The sequence below is a fragment of the Cydia pomonella genome, chromosome 3 (genome assembly GCF_033807575.1).
Source record: "Cydia pomonella isolate Wapato2018A chromosome 3, ilCydPomo1, whole genome shotgun sequence".
Taxonomy (NCBI): Eukaryota; Metazoa; Arthropoda; class Insecta; order Lepidoptera; family Tortricidae; genus Cydia; species Cydia pomonella.
In genome coordinates, this window is record NC_084705.1 from 27,577,095 (window position 1) to 27,597,269 (window position 20,175).

Consider the following 20,175-nt stretch of genomic DNA (forward strand, 5'->3'; position numbering starts at 1 on the left):
TAACAATGGTTTGTTAGATTAGTCTAATTTCGTGAGATCTACGAAAGTTTCCAGAACGCCTGATCTCGAGGATACTGACACTATGTTGGGATGGGAGTGAAGAACCTTGAGTTAATTTCAAAGTCAAAACGCCTACATACAATTAAAGTAGCAGTGTGTTGTGTGTTATGCATGTAATATTCTGTAAGGTTGCTATTTGCCCAGATGGTCAGCTCCAGATTATAGCGAACGAACGCTGTGCCATTACCCTCTTTCAGTAACTTCAGAATCATAAATAAACATCTTATTCTGTCTCACAAATTAGGTACCTACCTACACACTATCCATCCACCTTAACGCGTTTCTGGTAAGTTGTTAACATAACGTGATCTATACCCATTTGTTTTGTAACGTTTGCTGCTTATAATACAATCAAGTTTAAAAATAATAATAATACTAGGCAGAGAAGACCAGTTGCTATACATTTCGTAGTAAAGGGCAATTTACTACGAAACGTATCGTGAATATACAACGATTCTACGCTATTGCAGTTAACTTGGAACAAATACCCCAATAGCATGTTGCGATCGCGATAGTGCGCGATGAAATTGAATACTTGAATGGGGTTTGATGGAATGATTGATTGACTTTAAAGTACTTCCGTAACGGCCTCTTTTCAAAAGAAAATTATCATTGTATTGACAATGAGTTTTCACAATTCGTCAGGGGTTGTATTTACAACTAGAACACTTATTGATTACGTACTTAAATTAATGAGCTATCGCCATCGATGGATATGCTGGGTATACATTGCATAAGTGATTTGCCGACAAGATTGCCTGTCAAATATCACAAAAGCGACCAAAATCGGAATAATATTCTTGTTCCTGTTATATTGTAAGTTTAAAGACGACCGGTTTGGCCCAGTGGGTAGTGACCCTGCCTACGAAGCTGATGGTCCCGGGTTCAAATCCTGGTAAGGGCATTTATTCGTGTGATGAGCATGGATATTTGTTCCTGAGTCATGGATGTTTTCTATGTATTTAAGTATTTATAAATATTTATATATTATATATATCGTTGTCTAAGTACCCTCAACACAAGCCTTATTGAGCTTACTGTGGGACTTAGTCAATTTGTGTAAGAATGTCCTATAATATTTATTTATTTTATTTATTTAAAGCTGTTGGTTCTTCTTAACATAAATAAATAAATAATGTCGGACCCCCCCCCCCTGCACAGAAATTTGTTGGGGGGTGGGCGCTCTGCAGCTTTATTACTGTACAACTACCTATATTTACTTAAGTACGTTTGCTGACGATATAAACTTGTGTATTCTTAATCCGTTCAGTGATATCATTGCCAATGTCGAATCACTAAGCGATATAAATGAGGTATATCTATCTCGTCGCCCACGCGCTTAGGTTTAAAATATAACAATAATGTCTAGATTGTTTGCACGCTGTTTGTTACTAGACGCAGTGAGATTGGTCTCTCGCTCATAATGTACCTATTATTATTATTATGGCTATCGTGGGTCTTTGAGTGCCACGTCGACCAAGCAGTGATCTATTGTGACGGCCCTTTAAACTTCATTACTAATACCCGTTGAATCCAGGAAATTCCAGATTCTTTGGGCCATAATACTAATGCATAATGTACATGTACATGTCCTACTACTTTGTTTTAAGATAAGTTACTTTTTTCGTTCGCTTGCTAATAATTAACATTTTTTTTTTCAATATATAGACTATACTATATTAATATCACATTTGACACATTTCCCATGAAATAAATAAATACCTATTATGTCGTTTCAATATTTGAAAGAAACTATTTTGCATATTTTTACGCCTATAAGTCTAAATTGTTCATAAAGCGGACATCGGTACGGTACATGTTTTGGATTGCGTTTACTTATGCATGTTTAACAAAATTATAACGTCAAGAACTAGCCAACTGGGAATTTGATAATAATTTCAAGTTGATAACTTCACCTCTAAAAAGAGTATTGACGAACAGACCAACATCGACAGACGGAAGAATAGTTCTTTAACGGTCTTTTTTTGCCTTTGCGACACGCACGGAATCCTAAAAATAGTTTCATAAACTTAATACTCGTATTACTTTTATTGCTTTTATCCAAACTTGTCTGAAAAGGCGCCATCAGCCAAGGTTTAACGCGTCATTTATCTTCCTAATAGCTTGCAGTCCTTGGGCCCGGTTCAAAGGTTTGACTTTGGGAAGGTTGGACTGATGCCAAAATGATGCGCCAATCTGCTTCGCTTCCAAGCCTGGAGGCTGTATACATTGATCTGAAATATGCACTCATCGACTAAGATCTTGAAAAGGAATACAATTCCGGAAAAGGCATACAATTAAATACCCTTCGAGATAGTTTGATATACGGCATCTTGCAGTTGTTCATTGGTGACATTGGTGTAAGTCAGTTTACGACAGGGACCCCTCCACCCCTTCTCAGTAAAAAAATCTTTAAATGGCTTAGTCGTTTATGCAATATTAGGAATAGAAAGATGTAAATGGCTTAAGCTTTATAATGGATACCCCTTCAAGAGATTAGCGCTTCGGTTATCAGATTTCATTCGAAAAGAGAACTGCTTACCCGTATTAAAAAGCGCTTAAAAAGCCAAATGAAAGGGTTTAGGTAGCAATACGGCTTTGGTACGAAATACCCCTTCCAAGATCCTCGAAGGGGATGAAGGGGAACAAGCGAAATGTAAACCTCTCACCGTGTAATGGAACTTGTCTGACAGTTATATACGATTTTCGTATACAAATTTGTGCGTACATGCATTATATACTTGTCGGGCGATTATCATAAAAATAATATATGCAAGAAATACTTAGTCAACGATTTTGCCATACTCATGGCAAGTTTTGAATACAAAAAGTATATATTTATGATAGTGTTGAGCTTTCTCGATCATTTAATTGAGACAACGCTGAAAACTTGGTCTTCTTAAAGGTGCTCATAGTCTAACTAGTCTAAACTCCTTAAACATAGTCTAATACAATGCCAGGCATTGCCTGCCTGAAAGCGGTTAATATCAAGATATAAATAAACAGTCGACTATACTTAAAGCATGTAAGGCTTAGTGCCAATATTATAGTAGTGACGTCATACAAGTCATACAAGACCCTGTCACCCACACACATCAAAATTAACGTTCGCATTCGCGCGGATCTTATACCTACCCAGCGCGCATCAATGCGAAGTGACCTCGGCACACACTGTGCGCACCTTACAGCAGGCCTGATTTTAAATAACGTCAGAAATTAGGCTAAACGGGTCTAGATGGCCTACTTTAGATATAGTTTAGGTAGAAAGAAGCCGGAATCATCAGAATATAAAGCCTGACCATCAGTAATATATGATCACGCGCCATATTGCGGAATTACATTGGAACTTGGAACTAAATTTTTCATACTGAACTGAACTGTCACCTATACATGAGAATTGACAATATCATATATTTCTGGTCGGGTTATGCATATTTATGTACCTACTGTGATGTCAGGCGATACGTTTCTTTGATTACATAGGATAAAATCTTATTGGCGTTTCATAAAGGGTAGCTAATTGACTTGTTAGAAAAATAGCCCATTATGGCATATTATCGCAAAAAAGTTTAACCAGTCCATGACAAACTGACGGTCAGTTCTATAGTTCTAACTGATTAGTGGGGTTATTAATAAACGCTTGGCAAGTTTAACAAGCCCCTGATAATCGCATTTCGACATTTGTGGTTTGTGTTTGTTAGAAAAGGACAAGATTTTAAAAAGGTTTGCTAAGTTTTATGAATAAAGGAGTGTACACCTAGGTGCTTCCAAATGTGTTCCGTTTTGTCTTTATCACCCAATCATGATAACCAGTGCTGCTGTCAAGATATAACTGTGGGCGTGGCATTCCCCATTTCTTTTGCACAGCACTAATTAGAAAGAGAAGGTTAGTGTCTGTCGCGCGTGACTTAATTTGCACTGAGACATGAGTTTGGTACCTAAAACTGGGGGTCATTAACTGAAACAAAAATAATGTCTGCGCAGCAGACCTTCTGTTAGTTTGTGGTTTCGCTGTGCACCTCGAACAATACAGCCAGAAACAATGTAGCCGCCGCGTCAGGAGCTCGTTTTGGACCGAAACGGAGCTAACTGGCCGATCAGACATACCCAACTTACGTTTACTCCAATCATGCTATATTAGACTCTAATTTTAACGTAATAAGTTCGGTAATAAGTGATTGTATAGTTTGACTGGTCAGACAAACATCAATTTACTTTTACTTTTTATTTACACGATATTAGACTCTCATGTTAACGCGATAAGGCGTTAATATGTGACGGATAAGTTCGCGTGTGATTTGAATTTGGAATCGAATCGGAAATTCTAAATGTTTGACACAAATGTTTTGTTTTTAATTTCCGTGAGTGGTTTAAATTGATGTTTATTTGCTTAAAGAGGTAAGTTATCTGTAATTACAATCTAATCGTTTACTTAATGGACAACATTGAAACAAAAAAAGACTAAAAATGAAATAAAATAATAGTAACTACACAAATAATAACATATTTTAAATGTTGAACCCGTTGAACCTCTATTTATCACATCCATAACTAATACTTCTGGCTGTACTGACACTTAGTCAGGTCATAAGTTCTGTCACAAATGTTTTTATTGATAAATAAGTTATGGGTACAGATTCATTATTATTTGTGACCGCGGCCGGCAAAATATCCCACATTGTCGCTTGCCATAAAGGCGCCTTGACAGGTTATTCGTATAAAGATAAAAGCACCACATTTTTGCATATCGTTTAAAAGCTACAATATAATTTATTATTTATTTATTTATTTAGAATTTATTGCACAATAAAAATTAGTATAAATGGCGGACTTAATGCCTTAAGGCATTCTTTACCAGTCAACCATTGGGCAAAACAGAAATTCTCGAATGTGGGTGCAGTGAGAAAGTTTTGAATAATTCTAGGTAATACTTGGAAAAAGTCATAAAAATATACGTCAAAAAATACTCTACTTGTTTAAGGTGGTTTTGATCACTATTTATTTATTTTTCTCTTTAACATGCTTGAATTTTGCATAACGCAAAAGCGGAGTATTTTATCTCTTATTTATTGCTACTGTGCACGTTTTACCAAATCTACTTGTTGTATGGGATTCAAATCTAAGCGTGTTACTGAAAAGTAGCCTTAGTTTGAAGGATATTATCTAAAGTAAAGACTTGTCCGAGAAAATGCTCGTACAGACTTATCGAAGAAATAAAGTAGTTTCATACAAACAAATAAACGATGGTAACTATTTTATTAATGTGACACTTATTTTTACTCATTTGAAGTATTTTTCACAATCCGCGTATTCGCGTCCAACGATAATCCTAAAGTAAATAAATTGTAAATAAAACCGCGACCTAAATTTAAAATAATATTACGTTTTGATAAGCACAAAACAAACTTTCAAATAATAACTATATTTTATTATTAAAAGCTTTGTTTTACTTTTTACCAGTCAAAAACTTTGTTTCAGAACTTATGACCTGACTAAGTAATTGAACGTGGCTTATTTTACTTAATTACATTTTTTGTGGGATTCATTTATTCTTTGTACCTTACTGTAAATCAGTGCATGGTTTCCAAAATCAATATTAGGTATGTGACAGATAAGATGTTTAATATAATATGATAACTCAGATAACAAATAGTGTAATGCTCTACTAAGTATTTTAACATGTTAGGTTTAACATTTTCTAAAGCATCTGTCCAAATCGTTATTAATAAAGACGGTAAGGAAGATCTCCTATGTTCGTAGCAGCATCGGATTCTGTCGTCACTGAACCATTGAAAAAAACTATTCGCTATATTGTTTTTATATTGGTTTACTCATCACATGCACTGCGAGTTGGATTTGTCGCCAACGTCAGCAGAACGTGTGAAAATGTCGCTGTCGAAACATTGCAAGTCGATTCTGTCCATAGCATGCAGACAGTGTTGGCCGAACGTTAATTGAAATTGACCAGTAACCATTACAAATTGAACCGTAACGGACGGTTACAGTTTACGGTTCACTTTGTAATGGTCAATTGCATGGACGTTTCGGCCAACACTGCATGCAGACATGTTGCTTACACTAGGTCTGAGTTAGCTTGTCCGAGCCTGGTGTGTATTTATTTTTCCATTTTCATTGCATTTTCACCAAAGCTACAGCCCGAGCACAGTCGCCAGCCAAAGTTTGCGTAAAATATGATATGTCCTGTCCCGTCGTACATAATTGTGTCTGGTGCGTGATCTTTTATCAAATATCTATAATGAAATCGTATATCTCCTTATATCTTATACATAATTATAATCCGATAATTAATAAATTAATAAATTCCTGCCGTTCAGCGGCATTCCTCCAGCCTTCTTGGTACGTCCTCTTGGTCGTCACAGATTTGGGGCAATCTTTTATTTGTAGACATTTAATTTTTACATAATTTTAGTTTGTGTACTTCATAGCTTTATTTATTTTGAGGACTAATTTTAGTCTATTTTTAGTTAGAGATACTTAAAGATACAAATTAGTTTACCCCGTAGAAATTCATTGTATTTATAGGTGTGAAACGATCTGTCTATTTTAGAACGATTTAGTTCTTAATAATAATTACTTAATTACGCTTAGTAAAACGAGTAAAACGACCCATTTCACCCAACCAATATTCTCAGACCCAAAAAAAATTTTCTCTGAAATTTTAATTTCATAAAAAGATAATTTAGATAAGGTGGCTAACTAAGGAATTTATTTTAAAAACCTAGTTTTGAAGTCGAATAAAAATTATAAATACCTATTATAACTGTCTTAGGTCTAATTTTCAGATATCAGAGAAAACTACCTGTCAGATATATATAGCACGCTCCCTTTCTTTCACATGCAAGAATAAAAAGAGAGTGTCATATTTATTTAACAGATAACTTTATCTGATATTTGAAAAAATCAGACCTATGAATATTTCCAAAGTGCTAATTGCTAGGCCTTCTGGAATAAATAATGTATGTGCAAAAAAAATGTTAGCTGCTAAACTTCAGTAAACGTAGCCGAGCTATAAGTTTTCGCTGTACTATATTATAGCCATAGATAAGAGAATTAATTTGTCTAATGTTCTGTTATCGCCGCGCCCGGCCTCGCCCGCCATTGTTTTCAGCTGTTTTCAGGGCGTCAATTCACATCACTTACCGAGCTATTATACCTATAAAGTTCTTAGGACAACAACTCCTTTGTACATTGCCAACATTCTGTATACACTAAAGTGTTTACATACATACATACAACTGACATAAAATTGAAGTTACGAGTAGAATGAAATGCAATTATAAATCTAAAAATTTGGCTTGTTTCATCTCTACTACACCTTCGTCATGAAATGTTATACTTACATAAACGCAAGTGTCTCTTTCTAACAGATAGCTGCATTCCTATTGCTTAATTTGCGTAAATACAGTTTTGTTACATCTATGGACCGCATAACTTATAAACTGGTTAGCTATAGCGCTCGATTCGCCAGCGTTAGGTACGGCACCGTACCTTAATAGTACCTAGGCAAATGGAATAACTCATGACATGATGGGTGCGGCCGAGGTTAGGTAAAAATATATTAAAATATACTTACACGTCACGTCTGTATTCCCATGATAGGTATATTTGTGTTGTGGCTCTGACAGCAACACACCTGGAGTCAGACCAAGCTAAGTTGGCAACGATTTTAATAACCCAGCCTGTGCAAGTGTTAAGTAAACGTCATAATTTCATAGAAGTTTGACGTTTAAAATAGTAATTGCACAAGCTGGGCTATCAAAATCGCTGCCAACTTATCTTGGTCTGACTCTAAAACTATGTGTGTTTAAAAAAAATAGATCTACAAAATGGGGAGCTTAGTAGGTCTATCATCTATCGCTATCATAAAAGGCTAAAAATTTTATAAATCGGTGAAGGGTTGTTTTGTCTTTAGGCTTAATTCAAACCAATACGTACACCTTAATACGATATTTTATTTTAGTGTCTAAATATGCTTAGTAAAGAAAGGGGGATTAGTACTAGGAATTTCTCGTTCAAAATCTGTTTACGTTAAAATCATCCATTTGAAATCTCAAATCTTTTGATTGTAGGGTTGTTATTTTTAAATAGCTTGTGATATATCTATCCTTTTATTCATACAAATGAAAATAACTCTACTAATACACATAAGTCATACGGAAACATACGTTGTTTTAGATTTAAAATACTTACTAGAGTTACTAGTACCTACATATTCGTCCAATCGGTATGCATTCGAAGTCAACGTGAGTGAAGGCTTCTTTTGGGTCACCATACTACAACCATTATCGTATATATATATAAGCAATTACCTACTATTACATATATATGGGCCTTTTTTCATCCCGGAAATTATAAAATTTCACCACATAGCCTCTTACGCCAATAGCAGTATTAAGTGGTTCCCTTCAGGAAATTTCTCCATTACGGCCATAATTCATGCGTGTTTATAACCTATGTGAAATATGGCATGTACGCCCTTGACCGAAATGAGTCGACTTAATAAATTACTGCGTAACCATCCCTTTTTCCACCCTAAACGTATAGTATAGGAGCTTGCATGATATTATCTATAGATCCGCGGTTTCAGAGTAGCGTTTTATACGACCGTAATACGCGTAGGGAATAGTAACGCCCGTGTAAGCGCGTAAAAACCAAATGTAGAGAAATGTTACGTGCTTGTAAGCTCGTAACGCCGAAACGACCATATACGCGTAGAAAAATACGCTAGTCTGAAACCGCCCTAAGTATTAATATTCATTTATTTGTAAAGCTAATTTACATTGTCACTAATAATAAAAAATGACAATACTTTCAATACAGAGTAATCAAAGCAAATCATATAATTATTTATTGGTCATTATGAACTCGTCATAATTGTAGAATGGGCGCTTAATAAGTCAACTTTTTAGGCGATGTTTAAAGCTGCTTACGTGCTTACGCTTGGGGCCTCAGTTATATTTTTTGGTAGATGGTTATATACTGTGGGGCCCGTCACATAAGTCAGTTTCGAGGACTTGGCAAGCTTGTGGCTGATAGCAACAAGCTTATGTGCATATCGAGTATTGCGTCGATGTATCATGCCATTTGTTTTATAGGTGTGAATATTTTCACGCACATAAACTGCTATCTGCTTAATTACAATAGCAGATAACGTAAGAATGCCTAATTCTTTAAAAAGGTCTTTAGCCGGTGTATCAATTGGTACTCGTGCAAGGATTCTAATAGCACATTTTTGTAGGCGAAAGACCCTTCCCCACTCAGCACAGCGACCTCAGAGTTCTGCCCCATATTGCATCAGAGAGTGTACGGTAGCAAAGTAACACGTACGGGCGACCTCTGGAGTCACTGTCCTAGCAACTCGGCTTAGAGCGAAGGAGGCACTAGCTATTCTGCTACATAACTTGTCGACGTGCCTATCCCATTTCAAACCAGAGTCAATTTCGAAACCCTCGAAAGGTTGTGGTGGTGGTTTGGTCAAACGATGTTCCATTGATCTGAACAGGGAGCCGTGTCATAGAGCGGCCCGCTCAATTAAAGTGAATGTAGTGAGTCTTTTTTAGGTTCAATGATAGGCCGTTTGTCTTGAACCACAAAGCGAGCTGCGCTGCTGTTTCGTTCAATGCCTGACGGACGCCATCTATGGTTAAAGACGCATCTATATGAAGTGTGAGGCGGGGTACTGAAAGCGATGAGAACGTACGCTACCTTAACAAATAACTAAGCGTAATAAAGAGTACAAACCCCGGTCAAATTTCGGACCGAAAGCTCCTAGTCTAGCGAGTTAAAATAAAATATATCTAAGAAATATCGATGACTCACTTAATCCTTATTCTTTACCGATAAATACAACCAAATCAGCCAGACCGTTCTGAAGATGAAGCGGAACATTAAGTATTCGCCATTCGCAAACTTACTTACTCGTACTTCCGATGGTGCTACAACCCTTTGTGGGTCTCGGCCTCCTCCACTATCTGACTCCAGTTGTCGCGATCCTTGGCAACCTTCCTCCAGTTAATGTACTTCCTCATCCTCCTAAGACCTTCTTCCACACAGTCCAATCACCTATTCTTTAGACTTACCACTAGGCCTTTTCTGTTAGGGCGTCCACCTTGTCATAATTTTTGAGGCTCACATATCGGATATCCTATCCAGGTGACCAGCGGGTAGCGGGTGATGAGCGCATCTCAAACACAAGTATGTATTCGCAAATACACAGTATGAACTTTCATGGACCCGTTTCTCAACCGTCAAATAACGAATGACCCCATATCCGCCAAACGGGCTAAATAGTTTGTTCACATTACCCGAAACTGTACTATTTCAACTTTTTAAAGTACCTATGTACCTACTATTAAATCTTATTGTCCTTATTTTCTTCTTTCTCTTGAAATGCAGTATTGTACATATCATGTCTTTTTTATTGGATAATATTTGACCACAATCTCACCTGCTGATAAGTGCCGATGTGGTCTAGGATGGAGCAAGCTTACCTAGGAATTGTCTGTTCACTCTTTATTTGAAAAGGTCCAAGTTATAGTGGGCTGGGTATACATTAGCAGAAAGTGAGTTCCACTCCTTAGCCGGCCTTGTTTGGCCGAGTTTCAAATTAGTAACTTATTAATATCACATTTTATTCAATGGTATTTTGATCAACTAAGTACAACCTACCTACCAAATTTTAATCCTAGAATAGCTAGTTTGATCCAATAAGTTAGAATTTCTGTCCTAATATTGAAATATTGACTCTAGCCTAGCTCTTAGCCCTACCCCGTTGCAAAAGTCATGGCGTGCAGAGCTCACTTACAGTTGGGTGTACACTGTACAGGCCTGATACCAACTTAGTGGGGCCTTGGAACTTGTAATCGCTGAAAACTGTGCGAAGTAAATAATAATAAGCTGTTTTCAGAATCGTAGTTCGACAGTTTTGAGTTGGAAACTAAAGCCCGGTCTTTAAGCTGTACGATGGATAGTTACACACCAAGTTAATAAAGTAAACGCCACTTTTTAACATCGCACGATTGAAATGTTATAAGTACGTTTTGATAAGCGCATACTATTAATTATTACAATAATTACAGACCGTCTACGCGTTGTCTACACGCCAAGAGATGAAAGGAATGCTTGTTTAATAGCAAAGAGAATTGAAATAGACGTGGATTGCCAAAGAAAGTTTACAGCTATCTTTAGACATAACGTTATTAAAACTTTTAGAACGCCATTTGACTTTGATCATTTCAGTGAAAGAATTCACTTATATGTGTTTGTTAAATATCAAACACTGGCGCCATCTTGGCGGGCATAGGTCAAAGGTTGTGGCGCCATAGCTCGAAACGATGCCGCTATACCTTTAGCCTTTGATCTATCAGATGGCGTCACTTTTTGTCAACTAAGTGTCGAAAGATGGCAGAAGTAATTTTTTTAATTACTCAATAAGTTGGGGTATTTTTTTAGTGCACGTCGGGCTCCTAATGCTGCCATACTGCACAAGCTGCTAATGCTGTTTAATTACCATCCGGCGGGCCTATCCTTGTTTGCCACCGACTTAGTATAAAAAAAATACATTGTCACTGTCAAGTCAGTGCAAACTTAGCGTAGACGGACTAACCCTTTTGCGCAACAGGGCGTAGCGTGCAATGGTCGCGGTGGCAGTCGACGATGACTGGAGCCATCCGAGCCGAGCCGATCCCATCGGAGAATGGGGTCAGGGCTAAGTTAGGGCGGTTTAGAGGATTGTGGCCCACCGAACTTATAGCTAAATATCTTTAGGTAGGTACTAGGTGTATTTTTTCAGGTGATAGGTAGGTATAAAATATGTACTTACGCGATTGTAACCCTATGGACGTCAAGTTCGAAAAAAAATACATGATAAGTCTTGCAATAGACAAATATGAAACAAAAAGATGGCCTATCACAAATATTTTTTTAAACTATATTTCCATATGAAATGTTTGGCCGGAAAACATTTACTCGCTTATTCATAAACGTGTACTAATCATCGTTTGTCCCTTTCCGACGTATTGGTATGATGGAAAGGGACAAACGATGATTGGCGGCATCGTAACTTTAGTACACGTTTATGAATAAGGGGGTTACTTTCCTTCTTTAAATTTATTTATTAAACTTTGAAAACGTCGGCGTGGGTTAAGGACGATTTACGCATATTTTATACAGTCACGTCTGAAAATATCGGTACGAAAAATGTGCCAAAAATATTTATACACAACCTTAATATATGGGCAATAAAGTCGCGTATACATATTTATGGCACTTTTTTCGTATCGATATTTTCAGACTCACGTCCAACATTTTCATTTCATAAAAAGTAGTATATTTTTTAATAAGTAAATTTAAAAGGAAAGTCCATGTTTTTCGGCCACTCATTGTCTATGGAAATATACTTCTAAAAAGTATATGTGATAGTAATAGGCCACCTTTAGTTTCATATTTGTCTATTGCAAAACGTACCTATTAGTGACGTATTTCAATTTCAATTGCCCCGATCAACTTTTACTATAGCAGTAACTCTGAAATCACAAAAAAAAAAACATAATATTGTCGAAATTCAACTTAGTAGCTATGATCTTTTTTTGCCATTTCAGGGTCGCTATTGTCAACAAAAGTTGCTCAAAGTAATGAGTACAGTCACATATATATCTTGTATCGCCTAAAATATTACAACCCGCATAGTTTCTGACTGAGAGAACATGACGAAAGAATATTAAGTTTGCAAATAACCTTTTTTCTCCTACTACGTCGGTGGCAAATAATTCAAATAAGCATACGGCCCGCTTAATGTTAAGCAGTCTCTATAGCCTATGGACGCCTGCAACTAAAAAGTAGGCCTGGCACTTTAAATTCAAATTACCTACCTATTTCATTTACTACTTTGTCTACATTTGAACACTTTTACTATCAGCGTGCAGCAGTACGCGCGCAGTATGCTTGTTTGCCACCGACGTATTATAAAAAAAAAAGCAGTCGCTGCAGGCGACTCGATGTCTGAAACTATGCGAGTTGACGCTATCGGATAAAGGAGTTATGTTGTACGAAAAACAAAGTTCCACGGCGGTCGTCATGTTTTGAAAAGAAATGTTGATTTTCCCAGTATAAGACGGGGCGAGGTTGAAATCTATTTACCTAATGTAGTGGTCACCTATAAGTGAATTTTATTTAAAACTTCCGATGTACCTTCTGGAATGGTTAGAGAAGCTTTAAATATCTGTTATTGATTTGCTATTAGAAGCGCATTTCGCTCTAGACCCACTTCCCCTTATTCATTTGAGCTGAAACTTGACACTGCTCGTACTTATATATTGACCGAAGCGTTAGCGAAGGTCTCTGTGTTAACTCTGGCATTTTGCATTCATATGTCCGGATGTTCTACTCTACAGGTTGCAATTATTAACCGATTCTCGTGAAATTTTGTGACCACATTCTATGATTAAATAATATATTTTTAATCGATCAAGTTGCAATTTTTTCAAAATACGGACATTAGTAAAGTTCTTAAGCGCCAATAGCGTATTGTGAGTTCACTGTGTTGACGACTCAACGAACTAAGTATTTTTCACTTTTACACTTTCTAAGATTTACTCGAGGTTTACAGCTGACAGAGCCACTAAGTTGGGTGACAATGCAATCATTAGCCTTCACTCTGCAGGGTGGGATCGCAGCGATGAATAAAGAAAGGATGATCTAGCAGCAATTCTGCTTCTATGTTAAAAACGTTTATAATTAAATATGCATATATTGTTATATAAACCTACATATTAGGTAAAGCGTGCGAATGTAAACTGTCCGTCAATATTCGCAGCACGCTAGTCCCGACGGCTAATTGATCAATTACGGAGTCGCGCGCGATTTCACACGCGCGTATGTCGGCGATCACCTGAAGGGTTCTAATACAAGCAAACATCTTTAAAATCGCGATTGTACCCTTTTTTAAGAGTAGTACTTCATTCAACGTCCTGTATATCGCTAATTACCCTTTATATGCTTCGGAGAACTGCGTATTAAAATTTCGGTAAATTGAAAAATAATTAAATTTTAATTGAGATTTGTATTGCATGGACACCGGTTATCAGAAGGATAACACTCACTGCTCATGCTGCTGCTCCTGAAACTGCCAGGCCGTTGATTATCGCCCAAAATCCGCCTCTGACGGCAACTATGGACAATCAGGTCAGGAGCGTGAGTACAGGCGTTTTACGCTAATACGTCCCTGCTTGCCTTGCCTTCAATGACAAACTTTAAACTGGTTAGTAAGCTGCTGAGGCAGAACGTTTCTTGAATTGAGATTACGTATCGAAATGCAGGACGTAGTTCTCAATAAGATGATCTGATGATTACGCCAAAATCATGGGAAACCGTTTCATAGAGACAAGTGACAACGCGCAGCGCAGCGCTTAGAATGGATGTTCTTTAAAAATACCTTTCTACAATGTACAGCAGACAGCCGTTTATCGATTATATCAATACTAATTATTCTTTTGAGTGCCACTGACGTCAAATCACCTTGTTTACATTCAAACACCGTAATAAATAATTCTACAAAATGTTTGTACTGACTATACCTTCTCTTGCTTGGATATATTTATGAGCCTTTAAACTTGACTGATTGACAATATAGGTGACAGCGGTGTCATATTTTGGGCATTCGCATGTAGAACTGCACCGAACACTGGCTATGACCGTAATAAGATTCATATACTTGCTAGGTGTCTTATCTTATCCGACACTGGCATGATCATCAACACCTTGATGGAGCCATAACACGAAAAATTGGTTGATGTAGAACTGCACTAGGACGCTTACCTTAAGGGGCTGTCAACACCCAATGTCCTTGAAATTGATGTTACTTAAACAGTTTTTTAAGAAAGACTATTTGTTTTAGTCAAGTAAGAAAAATATATGTTCATATTAATTATATTTCAAAGACCGTGGTTGTACTCGATACATGATTGAACGAAATCGGCTCGATAGAAAATAATTGCAAAGATTGGTCTTAAAATCACAATTAAACGGTTCTACATATGTCTTTATTGCTTTGATTTATGGGTCTGCAATTAAAATCACAATTTCAAAACATTTATATCTAAACCGCTAACGAGTAAAATATTACACTAATCATCCACTTTTTTATTTAAATAATTTCTTTGTATTCCCTTGCCCAGGCCCAGTAACATGCGACAGTGCTATCTCATTTACTCCGATACAAATAGACAGTGTGCGCGCATTAGGTATTGACAGCCTCTTAATGCAAGCTCAGAAACTGGTCTACTGTGTTTTATATAATAGCCAAACTCCAGTAGTGATACTCGTATTGTTGCAATGGCATCTATAGTGGTAATTTTGGATAGATATCAATTAACAACACGCTACTACGACCACACCGGAACTTGATGCAGCGTAGGTGTATAAGTATATTGCGTTTAATGTCTTACGTTGTGTGGCCGCTTTTTAAAACTAAAAGCATGTTAGCCCCTAATTAGTAATTATGAATGAACGGTAACAAGCGACAACTAATAGAGCCGTCAGTCTTGCTGCGCCTCGCTGCTTCAGGAATTTCATTAGCAATTACTGCTCAAACACGAGCCATCGCGCACGAGTAGCCAGTGGGTTATGCAGACCACATGTTCAACCTCAATGCAACGTGGACTTAGAATAAGTCTCTGTCCGGAATGAAGTACCTACTTTGTTTGTCAACTGACAATTTATTCGTGGCATGCTCTTGGCAGAGTAATCGTAGTCATTGGCATCCTTACACGGTCTCCGGCCATCTCTCTCTTCTGTTCTTATCATCGAATTAATTATTACAGCACACCAACTTGCAAATAAAAACGAAGGTTTTGCTTTTTTCTTACTTGTTGGTTGGGTCCTTAAGGAACTCTAGTAAGTATACCTACCTAACATGATCGGCTGAACAATGTGGTTTCCATGCTAAAAAAAAAAGGCAAAGTGGAAAAACTCACTGTCTTGGTCGAGACAATATAAGTTTTTCTCTTCCTTTATTTCTAAGCATTGTGCATTGTGGTATCGATTTGCAAATTAATTTGGTTGCATTTTTTTATATCCTTGTTTTAGCTAAATACTGCTGTCATAGAAGTAACAAAAGTCGTATCTTGTTCCAGCGTTACCTGGGCCTCCCCGTAATGCTAAAAGCGGGCGAATACTCCCCCAACAACCCCCTCATACGGGGCGAGAGGCCGTCCGGCGACGCGTTACTGGGACTCGGGGAGTATGAACGAAGAAGGAACACCCTTAGGAAGCTGCGGCAGCAGCAGTATAGGGAATATCTCGATCAGGTGAGGTGCATGTTGTATTATGGTTTCCTACAAACATTTTGGAGAGTTCGGGCGATGTAAGTATTATTTTGATCAGGAGAAGTAGGTACCTCTTGTATTATGGTCGCATATTAAACTGTCTGGTGAGCAGAGCTTTGGGCGAGGTATTCCTGGACATGGGGGGGGGGGGGGGGGGGGGGTATAAACACTCTTACACAGGACGGAACAGAAGGAACACCCTTAGGAAGCTACAGTAGTAAAGGGAATATCTCTGTCAGGTGTGATGACTCTTATTTATGGTCGCCTACAAAATTTGGATGGGGAAACGTGAGGCGATGTATTCCTGGGCCAAAGGGGATTAGGCACCAGTGCAAATCTTGATCAGGTGAAATTAGAATTACATATAAATACAAAGTCTTGGACATGTATGAAACGAGTTCTATATACTATCTCCCTAAAACGGATGATGATTAGCTTTGGTTTTAGGCAGCCATGACAAAAGGTCTTAATTGTCTTTACAGTACATATGCTCTAATTTTATATGGCTCTAGTGCGGTAAATAGCACTATACATGCGTATGTCAAAAATTTAAAGGGCCATATGTACTGTAGAACGTTGTACAATAAACTTGCGAAAACGTAATTCGTAACTCGTGTTGATTTAAAACACTCCCTTCGTTCGTGATTTAATTTCTCCCCACTCGTTACGAATTTCCTACTTTTCACACTTGTATCGTAATTCTGGCTGTCATAATATTCAAATGGTTATTTTTTCGTTTTCTCTTCGACACGCATTTTGTATTCCAGTTTGATGCAGCCTTTGTACATGGTCTTACAATATACGCATGGATCTAAAATTACCTTTTGATTTCCAGCAAGCGAAGAAAAAACAAGAAGAAAAGGAACAAGCCGAGCGAGAGAGAAGAGAGCGCGAGCAACGGGAGAGGGAGAGAGAAGAACGCGAACGAGAGAGGGAGATAGAACGACTAGAGCGGGACAGAGTCAGTCCGGAGCGGCCCCGAGCGTTTGTCAATACTGTGTTTAGTGCTACGCAGACTTTTACTAGGTTAGTCATGAATTAAATATTATATGTATAGATAACTAACAGTTTCCTTATAATACTTAGATAGTCAAAGGTAACGCAAGCTTTGAAGGCAGGACCTTGAAATTTGAAATGTTCAGCTGATAGGCCCACCAAATTAGATTTTTTCGAAGAATTAATTCCTAGCTTATAGTTTTACTCGGAATACCTTCTTTTGATCTTAAATACGTGTATAATCAGAGTTTGCGCAATCCCGGGAGGTGTGCATAATTTTTTGCTCTTTTTCAGTTCTTCACTTGTAGATCGAAAACGGTACGTCAGTACGTCCAACGGAGATTTTGTTATAATCATGATGAAAATTGATATCTGAGGATCCGAAGGGTACCTTGATATGAATTTATATAAAGTAAAATTTGTAAAAAATGGCCGCTATTTTTGGTATGATCATGTTAAAAATCCGAAAACGCCTTTTCATCGGTGTCTAATCCACCAAGCCTTGCTGGCAGTGCCATGGTAATTGATGGCGGGTTCCTTCTACATCGAGTGGATTGGCAATCCAAGGAAAAAATTATCACCTATGGCTCCCAAAATGTATGCACACCTTTATTGCATTGCCGATTGTCTCGAAATATTAATTTAATGTTTTCACATTTTCAGTAAAGTAGACACCGGTGTGCAGACCAACACCGCCGGCAGACCTCTCTCGGTGGCCGTACAGACGGACGACGCTGAATTCTACAGGGTAAGTTCATAAAGTAAGGACGCTAAGTACGAATAATTTTGTACATTGACCCACCATTTCTTGTCTCTATTGCACGCGCATATATTGCTGTCCCGCTGGTACATTGGCATTGACTGCCTTAGAGCATTTAACTAACCGGAGACGCCTTGTATGCAATTTTCTGAACAAAACATCTTCTGCCCATATTTGCGGGGGAGGGGTACGACAAATTATTCGCGATTGTCAACTTTTGCGAATAACATTGGTATCGTCCGGCGAACTGGTAATCTGTGGACCCCTTAACGTACAAATTGCCCTGTCAGATAAATCTCAGTCCATACAATATATATAACCATTGGCCGAGGTTTTCGACAGAGGGGTAAACTTTTAAAAGCGACTCCGGTTGGTTAAATGCTCTAAGTTGATCGCTGGAATCATTGGCGGGACAGCATTATAACTATGCTATCCTTAGGTACAATCGGGGACATTCGCGGTGAACCAGTTCAGAAAACTTTTGCCTCCGCTTCCCATAGAGATAACCAATTACGATGCATTTTCTTTATCTTAATATTTAAAAGGGTAAAAGCAGGTAATGAGACAAACAATAGGTAGTAAAGACAGTTTATTAGTTGTTGTTGATTAGGATAAAATTCGCCTCCCCATAAAGATAACCAATTAGGATGCATGTAGAATTCCGTATCTTAGTTTGCAAATGCCGGCCATTACAAAGACAATGGACGACATATTAACCTACCTGAGCTAACCTTTTTTTTTTCTATGCCCACTTTTTTTAAGTGCCATACTATTGGTCGTCACTTTTGTGTTATCGCCTCACCGCATGCAAGACGTTTAAAAGATTTTCGCCCTTTAAGGTGGTTCACCGCGAATGTCCCCGATTGTACTTTAGATTCCTTAAAAATATTCCTTATACAGCATCTTGATTGTTTATTCAATCGCAAAGACGTCAATATGCCTAGCATATCTTGACATAAGTCATGCATCTTTATATATAAAGCGAGACATGACATATTTAAGGTGGCGCTCCAGTCGCGACAATACGCACTAACCATGCAACAAGAGTCAAAACATCATTTTATTTTACAAATTGCCGATAAAATTCTGTAGAGTTCGTCTGTAATAACTTGGCAGTGGCAATGTATATTGTACTAGGTTGTATTGTACCAGTAAACATATGAATAGTTGTTATGATGAGTGGTTTGCTGGCAGCTGTCGTCGCCGTCGACCTGTCCGCTGACGCAGGCGGAGCGCGAGCTGTCGCCGCGCACGGTGGCGCCCGAGCGGCGCAGCCTGCCCGACCTGGAGCGTGAGTGGCTTTCACCTTTTTCAGGACACTTTTTACGGAAAGATACCTTGAACAGGTTGTCCCGCGGCAGATTTCGGATTTGAAATTATTTTCGAACGCGTAGTGCGAGGTAGACTTTGAGTTATTTTTAAGTTTCGTGAGTGTTGCGGATTGATTAGTAACAAGTAACAATGGATCGCTGACCAGCAGAGCAACGTGTTTGTGCTATTGAGGCTTATCTTACCAACGGCTTTGCATTTAGTACCGCAATCACCGATTCTAATGTTAATTTCTTGTTCTGATACTGTTGAGGATTTGTTCTGTCAGCTGTCTTTTGAGACATTTCTGATCCAAGAATTTCAGAACAAGAAATCAGAATCGAGCTCTAAGGCGTAAGTGGTCATATTATTTTCAATATACGCCATATTGGTGATGCACCGTGAACCAGACTGATTGAAAGCTAGGTAGAAAATGTGAATATCAAAAAACAAAATCCGTTTTCATCATCTTTTTACAAGCTTTTATTTAACTTATAATGTAACTATATATATTTGTACCAGTCAAATCTTCCAAGATAAATTAGACCCACTTCCCGGTTTCTAATAAAGCTGAAAATTTGCATTCATATGTAAATCTGGTGACAATGCAATATTATGGTACTATTGAGCTGATCTGATGATGCAAACAGGAGATAGCCAATAAAACAACACAAATAGTTTGAGATTTTTAGAATTGTCTCTGGTCTG

General features: G+C 37.8%; 1 protein-coding gene across 2 annotated transcripts in view; it reads left to right on the forward strand.

Moving 5' to 3' along the window:
* The window catches only part of LOC133516456 (plectin-like), a 35,136-nt gene that overhangs the window by 7,115 nt on the left and 7,846 nt on the right, over nt 1-20,175 (forward strand). For both annotated transcript variants that reach the window (XM_061849410.1, XM_061849412.1), the window contains exons 3-6: nt 16,212-16,385; nt 17,239-17,429; nt 18,063-18,147; nt 19,354-19,450. In XM_061849410.1, coding sequence (XP_061705394.1) covers nt 16,212-16,385; nt 17,239-17,429; nt 18,063-18,147; nt 19,354-19,450 — 547 coding nt within the window. The remainder of the gene's footprint in view (nt 1-16,211; nt 16,386-17,238; nt 17,430-18,062; nt 18,148-19,353; nt 19,451-20,175) is intronic.